This window comes from Mustela erminea, chromosome 1 (genome assembly GCF_009829155.1).
Source record: "Mustela erminea isolate mMusErm1 chromosome 1, mMusErm1.Pri, whole genome shotgun sequence".
In the NCBI taxonomy this organism is placed as follows: Eukaryota; Metazoa; Chordata; class Mammalia; order Carnivora; family Mustelidae; genus Mustela; species Mustela erminea.
This window is the reverse complement of record NC_045614.1, coordinates 93,979,424-93,998,223: the sequence shown is the minus strand read 5'-3', so window position 1 is coordinate 93,998,223 and position 18,800 is coordinate 93,979,424. Positions and strand designations below refer to the sequence as shown.

Here is an 18,800-nt window from a genome sequence, read left to right as displayed (position 1 = left end):
TTAAAGTTTGCATGATACATATTTTTTCATTCTTTCAGTAGAACCTATTTAAGGTCATTCTGTATATAAAGTGTGTCTCTTGTAGATATCTTGTGATTGGGTTCTTTCATCCAATCTGAATGATCTTTTTCTTTGAAGAGGAATGTTAGTCCATTTCCTTCCTTTTGTTTTAGTTTTCTTAGTCTGAAAAGGTTTTATCTTGCCTTTTTTTTTTGTACATTTAAAGTGTATAACTTTGGTTTGATATATTTGTATGTTGCAAAATGATTACCATTATAGCATTAGCTAATAACAACCCATCCCCTTGTATTATTTCTATTTGGTGCTTTTTGTTTTTGTTTTTGTTTTTTTGGTGGTGAGACATTTAAGATTATAGAATACAGTGTGATTAGCTATAACCCTCATTCTGTACATTGCCCCCAGAACTTTTTAATCTTATAATTGGAAGTTTATATCCTTTGACTGATTGCTTCCCATTTCCCCTATCTCCCAGTCCCTGGTAACTACCACTCTGTGTCTGTTTCTCTGGATTTGGCTTTTTAAAAAAAATTCCCTGTAGAAGTGAAATCATGCAGTATATTTTTTTCTCTGTCTGACTTATTTCACTTATCATTACAACTGGAAGGTTCATCCAGTTGTCACAATGACAGGATTTCCTTCTTTGTGTTGGCTGAAAAGTATTCAAGTGTATAGATACTGCATTTTCCTCATTCATTCATCTGTTGATTTGCACTTAGGTTGTTTTCATATTTTGGCCTTTGTGAAAAATGATGCAGTGAACATGAGCATGCAGTTATCTCTACAAGATTCCCCTCAGTCTGATGTTTATGTGTCTGATGTCACATTTACATTCTTTATACTGTGTATTTATTGAAGTTAAAGTAATAGTTTTAATGTTTAATATTTTAATGGTTTTGTCCTTTATACTAAAGTAATTAACACACTACCATATTATAATACTAGGGATTCAGAGTCTGACTGTGTGTTTACATTTATAGTGTGGTCCTGTATTGTCTTTTTTTTTTTTTTTTAAGATTTTATTTATTGGAGAGAGAGAGAGTCAAGTTGGGGGAGGAGGAGAGGGTGATGCAGACTCCTCATTGAGGGGAGGGAGCCTGATGTAGGGCTCAATCCTGGGACTTCAGGCTCATGTCCTAAGCCAAAGCCCGATTTTTTTTTTTTTTTAAGATTTTATTTATTTATTTGACAGGCAGAGATCACAAGAAGGCAGAGGGGGGAAGCAGGCTCCCCGCTGAGCAGAGAGTCTGTTACGGGTTTCTATCCCAGGAACCTGGGATCATGGCCTGAGCCGAAGGCAGAGGCTTACCCCATTGAGCCACCCAGGCGCCCCTCAAAGGCAGATTCTTAACCAACAGCCACCCAGGTGTTCTGTATTTTGTCATGTTTTCATGTTATGAACAGTGTCTTTTTATTTCTGCTTAAATCTCTTTTCAGCATTTCTTGTAATGCAGGTTTGTGGTGATGAAGTCCCTCAACTTTTGTTTAGCGAAGGTCTTTATTTCACTTTAGTTTTGAAGGACAGCATTACTAGGTGAAGTATTCTTGATTGATAGTTTCTTTATTTTTGCAATTTATCTTTCCATTTTCTCCTGTCTGCATGGTATCTTTATCTTGTTTTGGTATCACGGTAATGCTTGCCTCAGAGTGAATTTGGTAAAGTTCCCTTCTCTTCTGTTAGAAGGGATTTGTATTAATCCTAATTTGAATGTTTGGTAGAATTCATCAGTGAAGCTGACTTGTGTACTGTTGTTTGTTAGGAGGCTTTTCATAACTTACTTAGCCGCCTTACTAGTATGTGTTCAGGTTTTCGGTTAGATAATGGTTTGGTCTTGGCAGGTTTATTTCCTAAGAATTTATCCATTTTTTCTAAGTTGTCCATTTTCTTAGCATATGGTTATTCATGGTATTATGATCATTTCTATTTCTGTGGTACCAGTCATAACATCTTTTATGTCTGATTTTGAGTTGTCTTTTTTCTAGACGAGTTCTGAGGTTTGTCAGTTTTGCTTAATTTTTAGGAGAAGCAGCTCTTAGTTTCATTAATCTTTTCTGTTATCTTTAGTTTCTATTTCACTTATTTCTACTCTCATCTTTATTATTTCCTTCTTTCGGCTTTATTTTTTTTTTTTCCCTAGTTCCTTTAGGTATATAGTTAGGTTATTTATTTGAGGTTGAGGTTTTTATTGTTTCTTTATGGAACCATTTATCATTGTGAGCTTCCCTCTTAGAATTGCTTTTGTCCCACCCCATAAATTTTAGTATGTTAAATTTTCATTTTCCTGTTTTTTAAGCTAAGAAGAAAATAATAGAGAAGAACTACAAAGATATAGGGAGGAGATAATTAACAAAATGTCATTAAGTACATACTTATCATTAATTACTTAAATGTAGATGGACTAAATTTGCAAATCAGAAGACAGTGAAGTGACTGAATGGATAACAAAAAGATCATCTACATGGTGTGAGACTCTCCTTAGATATAAGAACTCTCATGGCCTTAAGTCAAAGAGATGGAGAAAGGTATCCCATGCAAATGAAAACTGTAAGAAAGCTGGATTAGCTCTGTTTATACCAACCAAAGTAGATTTTAAAAACGAGGATTGTAATACGAGATAATAGATCATGTTACATAATGATAAAGGGGTCAATCCAATAAGGTAATGTAGCATTTGTAAATATTTATACACCCAACAAAGGAGCACCTAAATATGTAAAGAAAATATTAATAGATCTCAAGGGAGAAATGTACAGCAATCCAGTAATTGTGGGGGACTTTAACATGCCATTAATATGCCATTTATATCAATTCGTAAATCATTTATACAGAGTAAGGAAACCTTAAATGACAGTTTAGGCCAAATTAATAGTCCTAACAGATATTTACAGGATATTCCATTCAAAAGAACAGAATATACATTTTTCTCAAGTTCACATGGAACTATTTTCCAAGATAGATCATATGCTAGGCCAGAAAACAAATCTTAATGATGATTAAATTCATATCAAGCATATTTAATTTATGTCCACAGTAGTATGAAACTAGAAATTAATTACATGAAGAAAACTGAAAATCCATACATTTGTGGAGCTAAAACATGCTATTGAACAGTGTGTCAAAGGAAATCAAAAGAGAAATAAAATAATTTGATCCATTTTTTAAAATAAGCTTTCTACATTTTCTTCTCCTTTTCCCTTTGGGACTTCAGTGATGTATATGTTATTTCTCAGCATGCCACAAATCCCATACGCTGTCTTCATTCCTTCTCACTCTTTATTTTGCCGCTATGTTTAGATACTTTGTTTGATCTGTGTTCTAGCTTACTGATTCTCTCTTCAGTTCAAGTTCATTGTTGAAACTCTTATTTAATTCTTTGATTATAGTCATTGTATTCTTTAGTTCCAAAATTTCTGTTGTTCTTTGTTTTCCTTTTTTTTTTTTTGTTAAACTTCTAATTTTGTTATTATATAGTTTTTCTGATATCTTTTTTATCTTTGTTGTCTTATAGCTCTCTGACTAGGTGTATAATTTTTTTTTTTTTTTAAAGATTTTATTTATTTATTTGACAGTAGATGGAGAGGCAGGCAGAGAGAGAGAGAGAGAGAGGGAAGCAGGCTCCTTGCTGAGCAGAGAGCCCGATGCGGGACTCGATCCCAGGACCCTAAGATCATGACCTGAGCCGAAGGCAGCGGCTTAAACCACTGAGCCACCCAGGCGCCCTATAATTTTTTTTTTTTTTTTAATATGGAATGCTTAATGAGTTTGCATGCCATCCTCGCATAAAGACCATGGTAATCTCTGTATCATTTCAGTTTAGTATATGTGCTACAGAAGCAAGCACAAAAAACTATTTTGAATTCTTTGTCCAACAATTTCTGGATTTCTTTGGGCCATTTACTGGAGGTATACTGCATTCCTTTTGTGGAGACATACATCCTTGATTCTTTATAATCCTGAAGCTGTTTGTTTTCATGTCTATGCATGAAGAAGCAGTTACCTCTTCCATAAGGGGAGCCTCACCTGTGTGTGAGGGCACACTTAATCATGCAGTGACCTTGGTCTGCTGGTGTAGGGTGAGAAATGTGGCATGTGGTGGCACTGGGTCCAGGAAGGCATGATGTCTTTTTGGTTCAGGCCACCATGTTCTACTGCATTGACAACTGGGTAGATTTTAGGGGGAACTGCGGAAGATCTGTACTGGCTGCAGGGGCTGTTTGGGTTCTAAATAACACCTTCAGGTTTGGTATCTAGGAACTTAGGCAGGCAGTGGTCGTGGCTAGAGCTAGTGGTGTGCACACACTCAGCTGTGGTGGGTAGCTGCAGTTGTCTATGCAAGTGGAAGAGACCTGCCTCAGACACAGTTATAGTAATAAGTATCAGTGCAGGTCGCAAGGGCTACAGCCAAATATGCACTTACTGGTAGCTGTAGAGGCCCTGGCTGGCAGTGTGGTCTCCTGTGGTTGCATACTCCTTCCAGGCACTCACGCTGTGGGAGGCCATGGATGGGACTTGGGCTGGGGGAGAGGGGTTGTGGGAACATGGTACCAGACAGTGACAGAAGGCAGGGTGTGATCTGAGCCTACCAGTAGCTAAAGGGTTTCTTGGCTTTTGGTACACTCACCAGTGGCTGCATATTTCTCTAGCCTTGTGCATTCATGCTGCAGTGGAGACCAGTGATGAGTGTTAGGCCAGTGGTACATAGCTAGAGAGGCTACCTCTGCATGTGGGAACAGCACTGAGCAATGGGAAGTGGCACTAGGCTGGTGTCTTATACTCATCTAGCTGTAGATGCTCCGGTTGGCTGCTTATGTGGTTCCTTGGCTCCCATGGGACTGCAGAGGGACTCAGGTGACTGGCATCTTACACTTCTGCAGCCATAGAGATCCTGCATGGCTATGGGGCAGATCTGGTGGTGGCAGGGAAAGTTTCAGGGAGAGACTCAGATAGCTGATTTCAGCTAACAGAAATATCTGTGGGGAGAAATCTGTCAAGATCCACGGGAGTCCACAGTGGCTGTGACAACATTTGGCTTTGTCGGTAATAAAATATGCGGAGTTTGTCTGCAGAGTAGATCTCTGTGAACCGTGATTGCTCTTGGTGCTTGTCTGCTATTAATAGGTTTTGCTTTTATTCTTTATTCCTAGCAAGCTCAGTACATCCATGGGTTGCTGATCTAGGGGTGAAACCAATGCTAGACTTCTGCACACTGCCCTGCAAGGCTGGGGGAGCTGGATGCTCACCACACTCTTCCTCTCCTCTTTTTAGCTAGGAAGTTCTTTCTGAGCACTGTGAAGGGGTGTTAGTTTGGGAGATGGGATTATGCATGCAAAATGAAGTTGCCTTCCTTCTTGTGTGATGATTCCTCACTTTTCTTGTTGTTTAAACGTTCTGAATGGACTCTAGATGTCTCCTGAGGTTGTTTGTGGACTGCTGTCCAGTTATTGATCTTTGTGGGATCACAGGGAAGCTGGGTTTTTTCACCAAATGATGGGCATTTTTTTTTCTTTCAGTACTTAAATATGTCTTTCCATTATCCCTTGGCTTTTATTCCTTTTGATGAGATGTGTGCCATATTTCTTAGCCTATTGTCCCCTGTATGTACTGTATGGCTACTTAAAAATATTTTCTCTAGTGAAGATTCCCCACAATTTAATTTTGATGTGTCTTATGTAGTTTTCTGTTTTATTCTGGCCCCTGGACCAAGCCAAGGCCTTATATATTATGAAATGCTATGTAATCTATCAACCTATGCCCATACTTGGCATTGCCTCTGACAACCACCAATGTCTGCCAATTCAAGAAGGATTTAACTCTCTGGAGTTTAGTTCTTAAGATTGTTTGGCTTTTACCCCTTTCTGATAACTTTTAAAATCTTTCCTTTCAGAAGCATAACCAATTATACCAGAATCATTTATTAAATTAACCACTCCTTTTCCTCAAAAATTGAAGCATCTCTTTTGTCACAGCTTTAAGTTCTGTATATACCTGGATTTATTTCTGCACTCTATTTTCTAGTCCTGTATTACATGCTGTCTATACTGTTTTTAATATCTTTGTGTTAAATTTTAGTACTTTAAATACTTTAGGACATTAAGTCCCTGTTTACTAGTTTTATTCAGAATGTTTTTGGACTCCTCACATATAACTGGTAGGATTATACATTCATACTGTCACTTTGGTAATTAAAATGTGTTCACCATCTTCAGAGTGTTTTCACAATTATGGGCCTCATGTAGAAGTGGAGAAATGGCTTCCTCTTTAGCTTTGTGCCATAATTCCTTACCTTGGTCAGAAAGCATTTCTGCTTGGGTGGTGAGTCTTAAAATCACTTGACCTGCTTTATCCATTCTATATCCTCACCACCATTATTAGCCAATGTGTCCTTGACACATTATTCAGCAGAGCTGAACCTTGAACAGATTTCATGGTATCCTTTTTTTCTTTGTATCCTCTTCTAGAGCTGTAATATTTTCTCTGATTTTCTGTTTACTTTTAAAGTAAAACCTTCCAGACACTAATGTGATGAGACAGAAACAGAGTGTTGTATAGATTAGCAATTTAAAAAAGTCCTCTCTTTCACATGGAAAAAGGAAATGTGCTTGTTCCTCAGTAGTAAGAAATCATTAAAGAAGGCATATGCTCAAACACAGTGGTTAAATTAATAGTATTGATGACACATAGTATTGGTGAGGATGTGGAACACCCAGTCTTATACATTGATAGATTTCATAAATTGCTGATGGAAGTATAACTTAGTATACTTGTTTTGGAAAATTGCATGGCATTATCTACCAACCATCTATACACATGTATCCTATGTGTTAATAAGTTTGCTACAAAGTTTATGCCCATCAAAATACGTGCAATCATGTTTATGGCAATTTTATTCATGATAGCCTTAAAATGGAAACAGTAGTGTGTCCTTAAATAGTAAAATGGATAGTAAATTATGGTATGTTAATACAATCAGACGCTACCCAGCAATGCAAAATAAGTACTAATACACATAACAACTGATACAGCTTTGATTAAAATAAATCAAACATAAAAAATGAGACTATCTATATGAATTTCAAAAACATGTCCACTGTTGGGGAATAATAGTTAAACCCTTTGAGCTGGGAATGTTTTTTTAACTGGATGGGAGCATCAGGGGGCCATTTCCATTTTGGAAGTGTCTTATATTTTCATGATGGTTAGGATTACACAGGTGTATGTATTTGTAAAATTTCATCAAGGTGCAACTGAAGTTTCATACATCTTACTGTATATAATTGTATGTCCATATAGAAGTAAAAATTTAAGAGTGTTTAAAAATTACTGTCATACATTTTCTCTGATACCCTACACCCACCAAAGGAAATCTCAAACGGTATTGCCTACAAGTATGCTATATGGAATCAGTATAAATTTGCCTAACAGTTTAGGAAAACTTTATTGATAGACCTATAAGGCTTTTATTTTTTTAACTCCATATATGAAACTTACTTAGGTGGTTTCCCATATCCTTTGAGTTTCCATAATTTTCTGCAATAACATTTATACCTTTCTTGAATTTATTCCTAGATAATTGTAGTTGTGAACAGACTGCTCATCCATTTATATTTCTTACATATTGCTAATATCTGAAAGTCATTTTGTACATTTATCTTTTGTCACCTGTCTTATCAGATTTTTTTTTTCCATTGTAAATCTTTTGAGTCATTTTAGTAGAGACTGTTAGGTATTTTTTTCAACTGTTGGAAAGGGAGAATTTTCTTTATTACCATTTTACTAATTTTTGTTCTAACTAAAATCTTAAAACATCCTTGCCTTGTTCCTCTTTGAGTTGAAATGTCTTGAGCATTTCAACAAATATATCTTAATCTTTGTCTTTACCTTGTTTGTATATTAATTTCATCTAACTAGTTTTTCTAGGAGTTGTTTACTAAGCTTGGCTGCATAATTTTATCAGATACCATTTTGAAATCTAGTAATATGATCATTTAATTTCTCTCCTTTACTTCATAAATTGAATTATTTGATTTCCTAATACTGACTCATTCTTGCATTCCAGACAAAAATTAATTTGGTTATATATGGTGTGTATTCTTTTTATGCAGTACTAATTAAATAGGTTTTTTTGATACTTAGAAAATTTCTATCTATGTATAAGTGTAATTAGGTTAGCTTTTGTGTTATTTTCACAGTGTGGTTTGAATATTGGTATCTATAGTTGCTTAGTAATTATTAGACTTGTTATATTTATATTGTGGTGTAAACAAATTTTTGAAACCTAGTAACTCATATTTTAATTACCTTTAAAAATAAAGGAATCTTTAGTTTTATTTGGCTACAGAGAAGTGATTAAGTAGACACACACAGATAAAAATCACAAACTTTTAAAAAAATTTATTTGCTGTAATATCAATTATTTTGAAGTTTTCATTTTTATATATTTTTTTTCTACAGTCCGTGGTGGATGACTGGATTGAATCATATAAACAAGACAGGGACATCGCCCTTCTGGATTTAATCAACTTTTTTATCCAGTGTTCAGGATGTCGAGGTACATAATGTTGGGATAAATAATTACATTGAGTCTGTCAGTCCAACAGTGTTAAATTTACTTCATCTTTCTTTAGTTATATATAATCCATCCTATAACTGTGACCTGATCTTTTTCTGATAAGAAAAATTATTCTTATTTAAGGATATTTCATCTTATTTTTGTTCAGTTTTGCTATGAAATAACAAGAGATATAAAAACTTACGAAAATTTAAAGGAAATCTAAAATTTGTTTCAATTTGTGAACTGACTTTTTAGTTACAAGCTTTTATAATTAATATTTACTGATCTTATTTGTACTTGTGCTCCACATTAGGAATTTTGCTAGTTGCTAACATTCATTACTTTATATCCTTGTCAATATTTTGGTCCTCAATGTATAGATAAAGTACTTGAAGCTTAATAATTTGCTTTAAGTAACATAAGGTTTCTTAAGTTATTCATCCATTGGAAATCTGTAGACAGTTTTTTAAAATGAAATGTAATTTTATTTTTATCATATTGATAGATATTTTTCTTCTCGGGAATAGATAAATCTTAACAGATTATAATGTGTTACATGGGGGAAATCAGCTGGTAAATTAGCATTCTTTGCTTTTCAGCACAGAAAGTACAGTGATCTTAATAAGGTCACTGATACAGTTGGTATCTTGAAGGCTTTTTTACTTCTGTTTGTCACTCACAGTATTGACACAAGTAGTTTATCAAATATTTACAGAACACCTATCCTGTACTAAGCACTCTTCCAGAGTATACTCAAGACAGTCTCTGCAGTATTAGAGTCTGTGTAGTTTTCAAAGGAGGTTTTATTACAAGGAGCAGAGAGGGAAATATACCAATAGTGCCTTCTTAAGAGTAATAACACTGGTTACAGTTTAATGACAATATTATGTCATTATTTGGCTTTGTGTTTTACAAGAATTTGCTCATTTAATATATTAGTTAATAGTCAGATCAGGCAGTTATGATTTTTATAGATCATGAAACTGAGATTAAAGGGGTGATGTAAGTTTTTGGACATCATACAGTTAGTTTAAGTGCCAACCTCAAGATTCAGAGTCAGGCTTGTCTCAGTCTGGTATTTGTGTCTCTAAAGACAAGACACTATAGTAATAACAAAGAGGGACTTCTGATTTCGCCCAGGCTTTGTATCTCTGTGTATGTGTAAATGTTAGAATATTTGTAAGAAAATGCATCTCAGAGAAAGAAAGTCTATGGTGAGACTGAGGCTGAGAAAAAGAAAGTTAAAGGGGTTGAGAAAGGTCCAAGTTAACACATTATGTATAACTGCCTTAAGACAAGAAAACAGGGTACACTCAGGCATAAATAGAGGTTGAACCTTAATCTGAGAGGATTGAGATTGGTGAAGAGTGGCAGGAGATTATGCTATTTGGAGGAAGGTGACTTTGTTAATTTTGTAGTTTTAAAGACAATAACTGAGTGATAAAGTAGTTTAAGTGTATTATGTAATCTGTGTTAAGTGTTCTGTTCGATTTGGATTTGATTTTAAATCAATTGGCAGTCTTTAAATTTTTTGCTTTTTTTAAAAAACTTTTTCCTTTTTTAATTCATTCCCAGTTTTCAAAAGACCAAAAAGCTTTAGAATATATGAAACAAAAAAGTCTTACCACCTCCTGCCTTCCCATCTATCTCCATAGAGTTAACTGCGTTTAACCTCCATTTATCTGTCTGTTGGCATTATTTATCTAATTTCTGTATGTTTAACTAGGAATATATATTTTTTCCTTCTCCACCACTCTTACACAAAAGATACTTACGTATAAGGAGCTTTTTAAATATAGCATCCTAGCATTCTTTTGTGTGTATGTACAATAATTTAATTTAACTGGTCTTCTATTAAACCCATTGCATTATTTGTAGTCTTTTGCTATTACAAACAGTACTGTAATGAATTAATTTGTGTATACCTTATTTGCTCTTTGTGCAAGAATGTAGAAAAATGTGTTTGTAAAATTATATCAGATATTGCCTAACTTCTATAGGAATTGTATCCATTTTTATTCCCATTAGTAATCCATGAGAATGTTTCTTCTGGTTTCTTCAGCAATGTTTTTATCAAATTTTGGGATCAGCCTTATGAAAGATGTAAAAATGATGTGCCAATGTGATTTTTTTAAATTGAGGTGAAATTCACTTAACATACATTAGCCTATTTATTTATTTTTTTTTATAATTAACCATTTAAAATTGTACAGTTCAGCAACTTTTACCATGTTCACAATGTTGAATGTTGAGCAACAACTTCTCTCTAGTATCAAAACGTTTCATCAGTCCAGGAGTGTACCTCATATGTATTAAGTTACTCATTCCCATTTGCCTCTCCTCCTTCAGCCCTTGGCAAATTCTAATCTCCTTTCTGTTCCTATAGATCTGCCTGTGTTGGCCATCCTATATAAAAGTAGTTCTACAACATCAGACCTTCTGTGTCTGATTTCTTTTACCTAACCATAATATCTTCACGGTTTGTCAAGGTAGTGCCATGTATCTATAATTCATTCCTTTTAATGGCTGAATAGCATTGTGGTATAGATCACAATTTTTAAAATTTATTCATCTGTTGGTGGACATTTGGATTATTTCCACAAGTATAAACTTTTATGAACAAATTCTGTTTGAGTACTTGTTTCTTGATTTGGGGGGTTAAATACATAGGAGTGGAATTCCTGGATCCTATGGTAATTTTATTTTCCTTTTTTAGGGAACCATCAAATTGTTTTCCACAGCTGTAGCATTTTATATTCCTGTAAAAAAATGTTAAAAGGATTCTTATTTCTTCACCTCCTGTCCATATTGTTTACCACAGTGGCTGCCCCAATTTACATGCCCACCAACCGTCTCTTGGGTTCCCTTTTCTCCACATCCTTGCCAACACTTGCTGTTTTCCAATTTTTTAATTTTAAGTGTCCCTAGTGGGTTTGGAGTGGTATCTCGTTGTGTCTTTGATTTGTGTTTCCTTAATTATCAGTGATCTTGAACAGATTTCATGTGTCTGTTGGCCTTCTATATATCTTTTTTTAAGAAATGTGTATTCAGTCACTTCTCGGCCTTTTGGCTAAGATCAAGTGAAGAGATGTGTATTCAAGTCCTCTGTTCATTTCTAAATTATTTTCCTTTTATTGTGTATTGTTAAGAGTTCTCTGTATATTCTGAATACTAAGCCCTTATCAGATATATAACTTGGAACTACTTCCCATTTTGTAGCTTTTCACTTTCTTAAAGATATCCTTTTGTACTCAAACGTTTTTATTTTTAATTTAGTCCATTTCATCCTTTTTTAAAATTTTTTGCTCATGCTTTTAGATTCATAAATCTAAGAATCCATTACTAAATAAAAGGGCATGAAGATGTATCCATATTTTTTTTTTCAAATAAAGACAGTCCCCAACTTACTATGATTCAGCTTGGGATTTTTTAAAAATCTATTTTTAAAGATTTATTTATTTATTTTAGAGAGAGGTGGCAGAGCGGGGCAAAGAGAGAGGGATAGACAGTCTTATGCAGGCTCGACACTGAGTATGGAGCCCAGCATTGAGCTTGATCTCATGACACTGAGGTCACGACCTTAACTGAAACCCAAGAGTCCCATGCTTAACCGACTATGCCACCCAGGTGCCCCTCAACTTGTGATTTTTTAAACTCTATGATGTTGCAAAAATAACATACATTCAATAGAAACTGTACTTTGAGGGGCACCTGGGTGGCTCAGTGGGTTAAAGCCTCTGCCTTCGGCTCAGGTCATGATCCCAGCGTCCTGGGATCGGGCCCCGCATCGGGCTCTCTGTTTGGCGGGGAGCCTGCTTCCTCTTCCCTCTCTCTTCCTGCCTCTCTGCCTACTTGTGATCTCTATCTGTCAAATAAAATAAATAAAAATCTTTAATAATAATAATAAAAAAAACCGAAACTGTACTTTGAATGTTGTATTTTGACCTTTTCTTGCACTTAGAGCTATGTGATAGAATGCTATCTCCTGATACTGGGCAGAAGCAGTGAGCCTAGTCAGCAGGTAATAACTGGTGGTAAACAACCAATACACTCACAACCATTCTTTACCTCTATGATCATTCTGCTTTTCACTTTCAGTACAGCATTCAGTAAAGTACATGAGGTATTCAATACTGTATTATAAAAATAGGCTTTGTATTAGAAAGTTTTACCCAACTGTAGGCTAATGAAGTGTTCTGAGCTCACTTAAGGGAGGCTAGACTAAGCTATGATATTCAGTGGGTCGGACGTATTAAGTGCATTTTTGACTTAATATTTTCAACTTATGTATGTTGGGCTTATCAGGTTGTAACCCCATCATAAGTGAAGGAAAATCTGTAGTTTTATAGTTACAGCTTTATATTTAGGTTGTTGATTGTGGTTAATTTTTGTATATGGATGGTTTTAATTTGTATTTCTCTTTTGAATGAGACTTGAGAGCTATTTCTATTACTTTTTCTTTGAATTCTCTGTTTCCACTCCTTGCCAATTTTCCTATCTAGTATCTTCTTGGTTTCTGAAGAGGCATTTGAAAAAATGGATTTTAGAACATTTTGATAAAAGTTATAGAATGATCTTAATATGATTAAGAAGAAAGCACGCTGTCTTTTTCATCAGTGGAATATAATAAAAATCCAGAAATATACCCAAATACTAATGAAAATTTAGTAAGCATATCTTAAAACATAAGAAAGAAGAGAAAGGCAAATGACATCTACACTGAGATTCACCTATCAGATTGATAAATTTGAAAATTACAATAGTCTGTTGATTAAGCTATTAGAAAATAGACATTGTTACATTGTTCTTGGAATAAAAGTTGATACATCTCTGATGGAAAGAGATTTGGCAATAGCTACCAAAACTGCATTTGTTTTTATCCAGCCAGTCATCTTACTTCTTCTGTAAATTTGCCATGAAGATACACCTCTAGAATTAAGAAAATAAAGGCACAGTATTACTTAATATAATATTATTTGCTATGGCAAAATGTTGGAAACAACTTAAATACTCATATATGGGAGAGTGATAAAGTAAATTGTCATGGGAGGTTTACAATGGAATTTTGTAAAATTCTACTGTAAAAAAAAATGTGGAAGATTTCCGTGGACTGATGCAGGGAGATTTTCAGGATACATTTTTAAGGGCGAAATGCAAGGTGCAAGAGTGTCTACAGTATGCAACTTTCTTAGGAAGAAAGGGGAAAATGGAATACATATATGTACCTTCTTTAGAGCAAATGGAAACAGGAAAGACCAAACAGAATATTGAAAGGCTACCTGCAGGGTGTTGTGTATGTATGTAAATGAGGTGGAAAGTCTAGAGGGAATTGGGGTGAAAGGATGACACTTAATTTGAATATACGTTCTTTTAAATTGAAGTATAGTTGATACACAATATTAATTTCAGGTGTACAACATAATGGTTTCACATTTATATACACTATGAAATGTTCCTCATGATAAATGTAGTTCTCTCTCACCTATACAAAGTTATTACAGTATTGTTGACTACATTTTCTGTGCTGTATTTTTCATTCCTGTGACTTACTTATTTTATAACTAGAAGTTTATACGTCTTAATCCCCTTCTCCTATTTCACCTACTTCCTCCTTCCACCCCTTTGGCAACCGTCAGTTCTCCATATTTACAAGTCTGTTTCTGTTTTCTTTGTTCATTTGTTTTGTTTCTTAGGTTCCACCTATATGTGAAAACATAGGGTATTTCTCTTTGTCTGACTTGTTTCACATAGCATTATACCCTCTAGATCCAACCATGTCATATGAATGTCCATCAGTTTGCCATGCCGATGGCAAGATTTCATTCTTTTTTATGGCTGAGTAATACTCTGTTGAGCATGTGCATGTGCACATGTCTGTGTTTGTGTGTGTGTACACATATACCACACCCCCCCCCAACACACACACACATTCTTTACCTATTCATCTATTGATTGATGTTTAGGTTGCTCCTATATCTTGGCTATTGTAAATAATGCTGCAGTAACATAGGTGTGCATATCTTTTCAAATTAGTGTTTTCATTTTCTTCAGGTAAATACCCAGAAGTGGAATTACTGGATCATAAGGTATTTCTATTATTAATCTTTTGAGGAACCTTCACAGTATTTTCCTTAGTGGCTCACCAGTTTATATTCTCACAGTGCAATACGGCTTCTTTTTTCTCCACACTCTTGCCAATACTTGTTATTGCTTATCTTTTTGATATTGGTCATTCTGATTGGTGTGAAGTGATACCTCATTGTTATTCTGATTTGCATTTCCCTGATGATTAGTGTTGAGCATCTTTTCATGTTCCTTATGTATTCAAGGGGAAAATGTCTATTCATGTTCTCTGCCCATTTTTAAATCAAATTATTTGTTTGGGGATTAAATTTTATAAGTTCTTTATATATTTTGGACATTAACCCCTCATCAGATACGTAATTGCAAATATTTTCTCCTATTTGTTAACATTGCCTTTTTGTTTTATTGCTGGTTTGCTTCATTGTGCAAAAGCTTTTTAGTTTGACGTAGTCCCAGTTGTTTATTTTGCTTTTGTTGCCCTTACGCAAAGAGATAGAACCCAAAAAGTATTGCTAAGACTGGTGTTCAGGGGTTTAGTGCTTATGTTCTCTTTTACGAGTTTTATGTTTTCAGGTCTTACATTTAGGTCTTTAATTCATTTTTACTTATTTTTTATACGGTAAAAGAAAGTAGTCCAGCTTTCTCTCTCTCTCTCTCTCTCTCAACTAAGTAAATCTTAAAAAAAATCTTTAAACAGAGAAAGTAGTCCAGTTTTATTCTTCTGCATGTAGCTGCCCAGTTTTGTCAGCATGGTTTATTGAAGACTATCTTTTCACATTGTATATATTCTTACTTCCTTTGTTATAGATTGATTGGCCATATATGCATCAGTTTATTTCTGTACTCTTTGTTCTCTTCTGTCGATCTGTGTATATGATTTTGTGCCAGTACGTACTATTTTGGTTACTGTTGCTTTGCACTATAGTTTGAAATCAGGAATTCTAATAACGTTTGCCTTTGTTCTTCTTTCTCAAGTTTGCTTTGGCTGTTTGGAGTCATTTATGGTTCCATAGGAATTTTAGGGTTATTCTAGTTCTGTAAAAAAAAGAAAATGCTATTTATATTTTCATAGGGATTGTATTGAATCTGATTCAATCTGTAATTGAATCTTTGGGTTGTATGGACATTATAACAATATTAAATCTTTGTATCTTTTCATTTGTTTGTGTTGTCTTCAGTTTCTTTCATCAGTGTCTTACTGGTTTTCAGGGTATAGGTCTTTCACCTCCTTTGGTTAGATCTGTTCCTAAGTATTTTATCCTTTTCGCTGCAGTTCTAAATTTCTCTTTCTGCTAGTTACTTATTAGTGTATACAAAAATAACTGATTGTTTATATTAATTTTGTATCCTGCAACATTACTGATTTTATTTATTCTAATAGTTTCTTGATGGAGTCTTTAGGTATTCTATATATAGGGTCATGTCATCTGCAAATAATAACAGCTTAACTCCATCCTTAACAATTTGGATGCCTTTTCCTTCTTTTTGTTGTCTGATTGCTGTAGGACTTACAGTCTATGTTGAATAAAGGTGGGGACAGTGGACATCCTTGTTTTGTGCCTGATCTTGAAGGAAAAACTTTCAGCTGTTTACCGTTGTGATGTTAACTGATTTGTTATATATGGCCTTTATTATGTTGAGGAGTGTTTCTTCTATATTCTCTTCAGAGTTTTTATCGTGAATGGAGTTTGAATTTTGCCAAATCCTATTTCTGCATTTCTTGAGGGGATCATAAAGGTTTTTAACCTTTTATTTTGTTAATGTGGCTTATCACATTGATTGATTTGCAGATATTGAACCATCACTTGCATCCCTGGAATAAATTCCACTTGATTATAGTGAATGATCCTTTTAATACATATTGAATTAAGTTTGCTAATATTTTGTTCAGGATTTTTGTATGTATATCCATGAGGGATATTGGCATATAATTTTCTTTAGGGTCTTTGTCTCGTTTTGGTAGATATGTAATGCTGGTCTTGGAGAATGAATTTAGAAACATTTTTTTCCTCCTGAACTTTTTGGAATAATTTGGGAAGGGTAGGTATTAACTCTTTTTAAAATGTTTGGTGGAATTCATTTGTGAAGCTATCTGATTCTGGCCTTTGGTTTTTGGGGAGTTTTTGATTACTGATTCAGTTTCATTGCTAGTAATTACTGATTCCGTTTCATTACTACTAATTGGCCCAGATTTTCTTTTTCATTCCCAAGTCATTCTTGGAAAATTTTGTGTTTCTAGGAATTTATCTGTTGCTTTTAGGTAGTCCAGTTTGTTGGTATATAATGTTTTGAAGCAGTCTCTTACTTTTTGTATTTCTATGGTGTTAGCTGTAATTTCTTTCATTTCTGGTTTTTAAAAAGTCCTCTTTCTTATGATGAATGTGGCTAAAAGTTTATCAGTTTTCTTGATCTTTTCAAAGAACCAGATCGTAGTTTTATTGATCTTTTCTATTATTTATTTTGTCTGTAATTAAGTTTTTTCCATTCTTGTTCTTATTTTTTTTTTTATTAACTTTGTGCTTAAAATCATTCTTTTTCTGTTTCCTCTGGGTGTGAGTTTAGATTATTTGAGCTTTTTTGTTGTTTGTTTCTTGAGGTAGGTTTGTGTTGCTATAAACTTCTCTAGCACAACTAGTTTTTCTTTTCCAAATATTTTGAACTGCTCTGTTTCTAATTTCATTTGTGTCAGGTTATTTTGTGATGTACTTTTTGATTTCTTTCTTGACCCATTGGTTGTTTAGTAGAATGTTTAGCCTGTAGGTGTTTGTGTTTTTTTCAAGTTTTTTTTTTTTTTTTTGGTAATTGATTGTAAGTTTCATAGTATTGTGATTGGAAAAGATGCTTGATAAGATTTCAGTCTTCTTAAATTTACTGAGACCTGTTTTGTGGCCTATCATGTAATCTATCCTGGAGAATCTTTTATTTTGCAATCAGAAACTATGTTCTGCTAAATTTTGATGGAGTTTTCTGTATATAACTGTTAAGTCTGTCTCATCTATTATTGTGCTGGTCAGAGACAGAATTTCCTTATTGAATTTCTGGTTGAATGATTTATCCAGTGATATAAGTGAGGTATTAAAGTACTCTACTATTATTGTATCAATGTCAGTTTCTCCTTATGCCTCTAAATATTTACTTAATGTATCAAGGTACTCCCATGTTCAGTACATAGATATTTAAAATTGTTATATTTTCTTGCTGGATTTATCCCTTTACCATTAGGTATTGTCTGTTGTTGTTTTAGTCTTTGTTTTGAAGTCTGTTTTGTTTTATCTAAATATTGCTATCACAGCTTTTTTGGGGGGAGGGGGTCTTCTATTTGCATAGAATATCTTTTTCTCTTTATTCACTTCCAATGTGTAAGCGTTTTTAGGTCTGAAGTGAGTTTCTTGTAGTCACGGTATAGATGGGTCTTTTTTTAGTTTACATTTGCCCTTTTGGTTAGATCATTTCAGTCCATTTGTGTTTAATGTGTGGTTATTGATATGTACTTAATGTTGCTTTGTTAACTGTTTCCCGATTGTTTTGTAGTTCTTTTTTTTCCCCAGATTTTTCTTTTTTATTATGTTCTGTTAGTCATTATTTAAGTACTTCATTAGTTTTTGATGTAGTATTCCATGATTGTTTGCATATAACACCCAGTGCTCCCTGTAATATGTGCCCTCCTTTTTTTCTTTCCTTTTTTTTTTTTTTTAAAGAGTTTATTTATTTGACAGAGAGAGAGAGACAGCCAGAGAGGGATCACAAGCAGGAGGAGTGGGAGAAGGAGAAGCAGGCTTGCCACAGAGCAGGGAACTTGACGTGGGGCTTGATCCCAGGACCCTGGGATCATGACCTGAGCCAAAGGTTGATGCTTAACGACTGAGCCACCCCAGCGCCCCATGTGCTCTCCTTAATACCCATCATTGGGCTAACCCATCCTCCCACCTACCCCTCTGAAACTCTCAGTCTGTTTCTCAGAGTCCATAGTGTCTCATGGTTTGTCACCCCCTCTCATTTCCCCTGCTTCGTTTTTCCCTTCCTTCCCCTAATGTTCTCTGTGCTACTCCTTATGTTCCACGTATAAGTGAAACCATACGATAATTGTTTTTCTCTGTGTGACTTATCTCACTTAGCATAATCCCCTCCAGTTCCATCCATGTCAAT

The 18,800-nt window shown here is 34.5% G+C and overlaps 1 protein-coding gene and 1 non-coding gene across 3 annotated transcripts in view; one reads left to right on the top strand and one right to left on the bottom strand.

Annotated features, from left to right (window-relative positions):
* The window catches only part of STAG1 (stromal antigen 1), a 434,712-nt gene that overhangs the window by 194,576 nt on the left and 221,336 nt on the right, over nt 1-18,800 (top strand). For both annotated transcript variants that reach the window (XM_032333876.1, XM_032333865.1), the window contains one exon: nt 8,471-8,567. In XM_032333876.1, coding sequence (XP_032189767.1) covers nt 8,471-8,567 — 97 coding nt within the window. The remainder of the gene's footprint in view (nt 1-8,470; nt 8,568-18,800) is intronic.
* LOC116581664 lies at nt 3,758-3,860 on the bottom strand. The gene has a single exon (XR_004282154.1). It is a non-coding gene; the product is annotated as a U6 spliceosomal RNA (small nuclear RNA).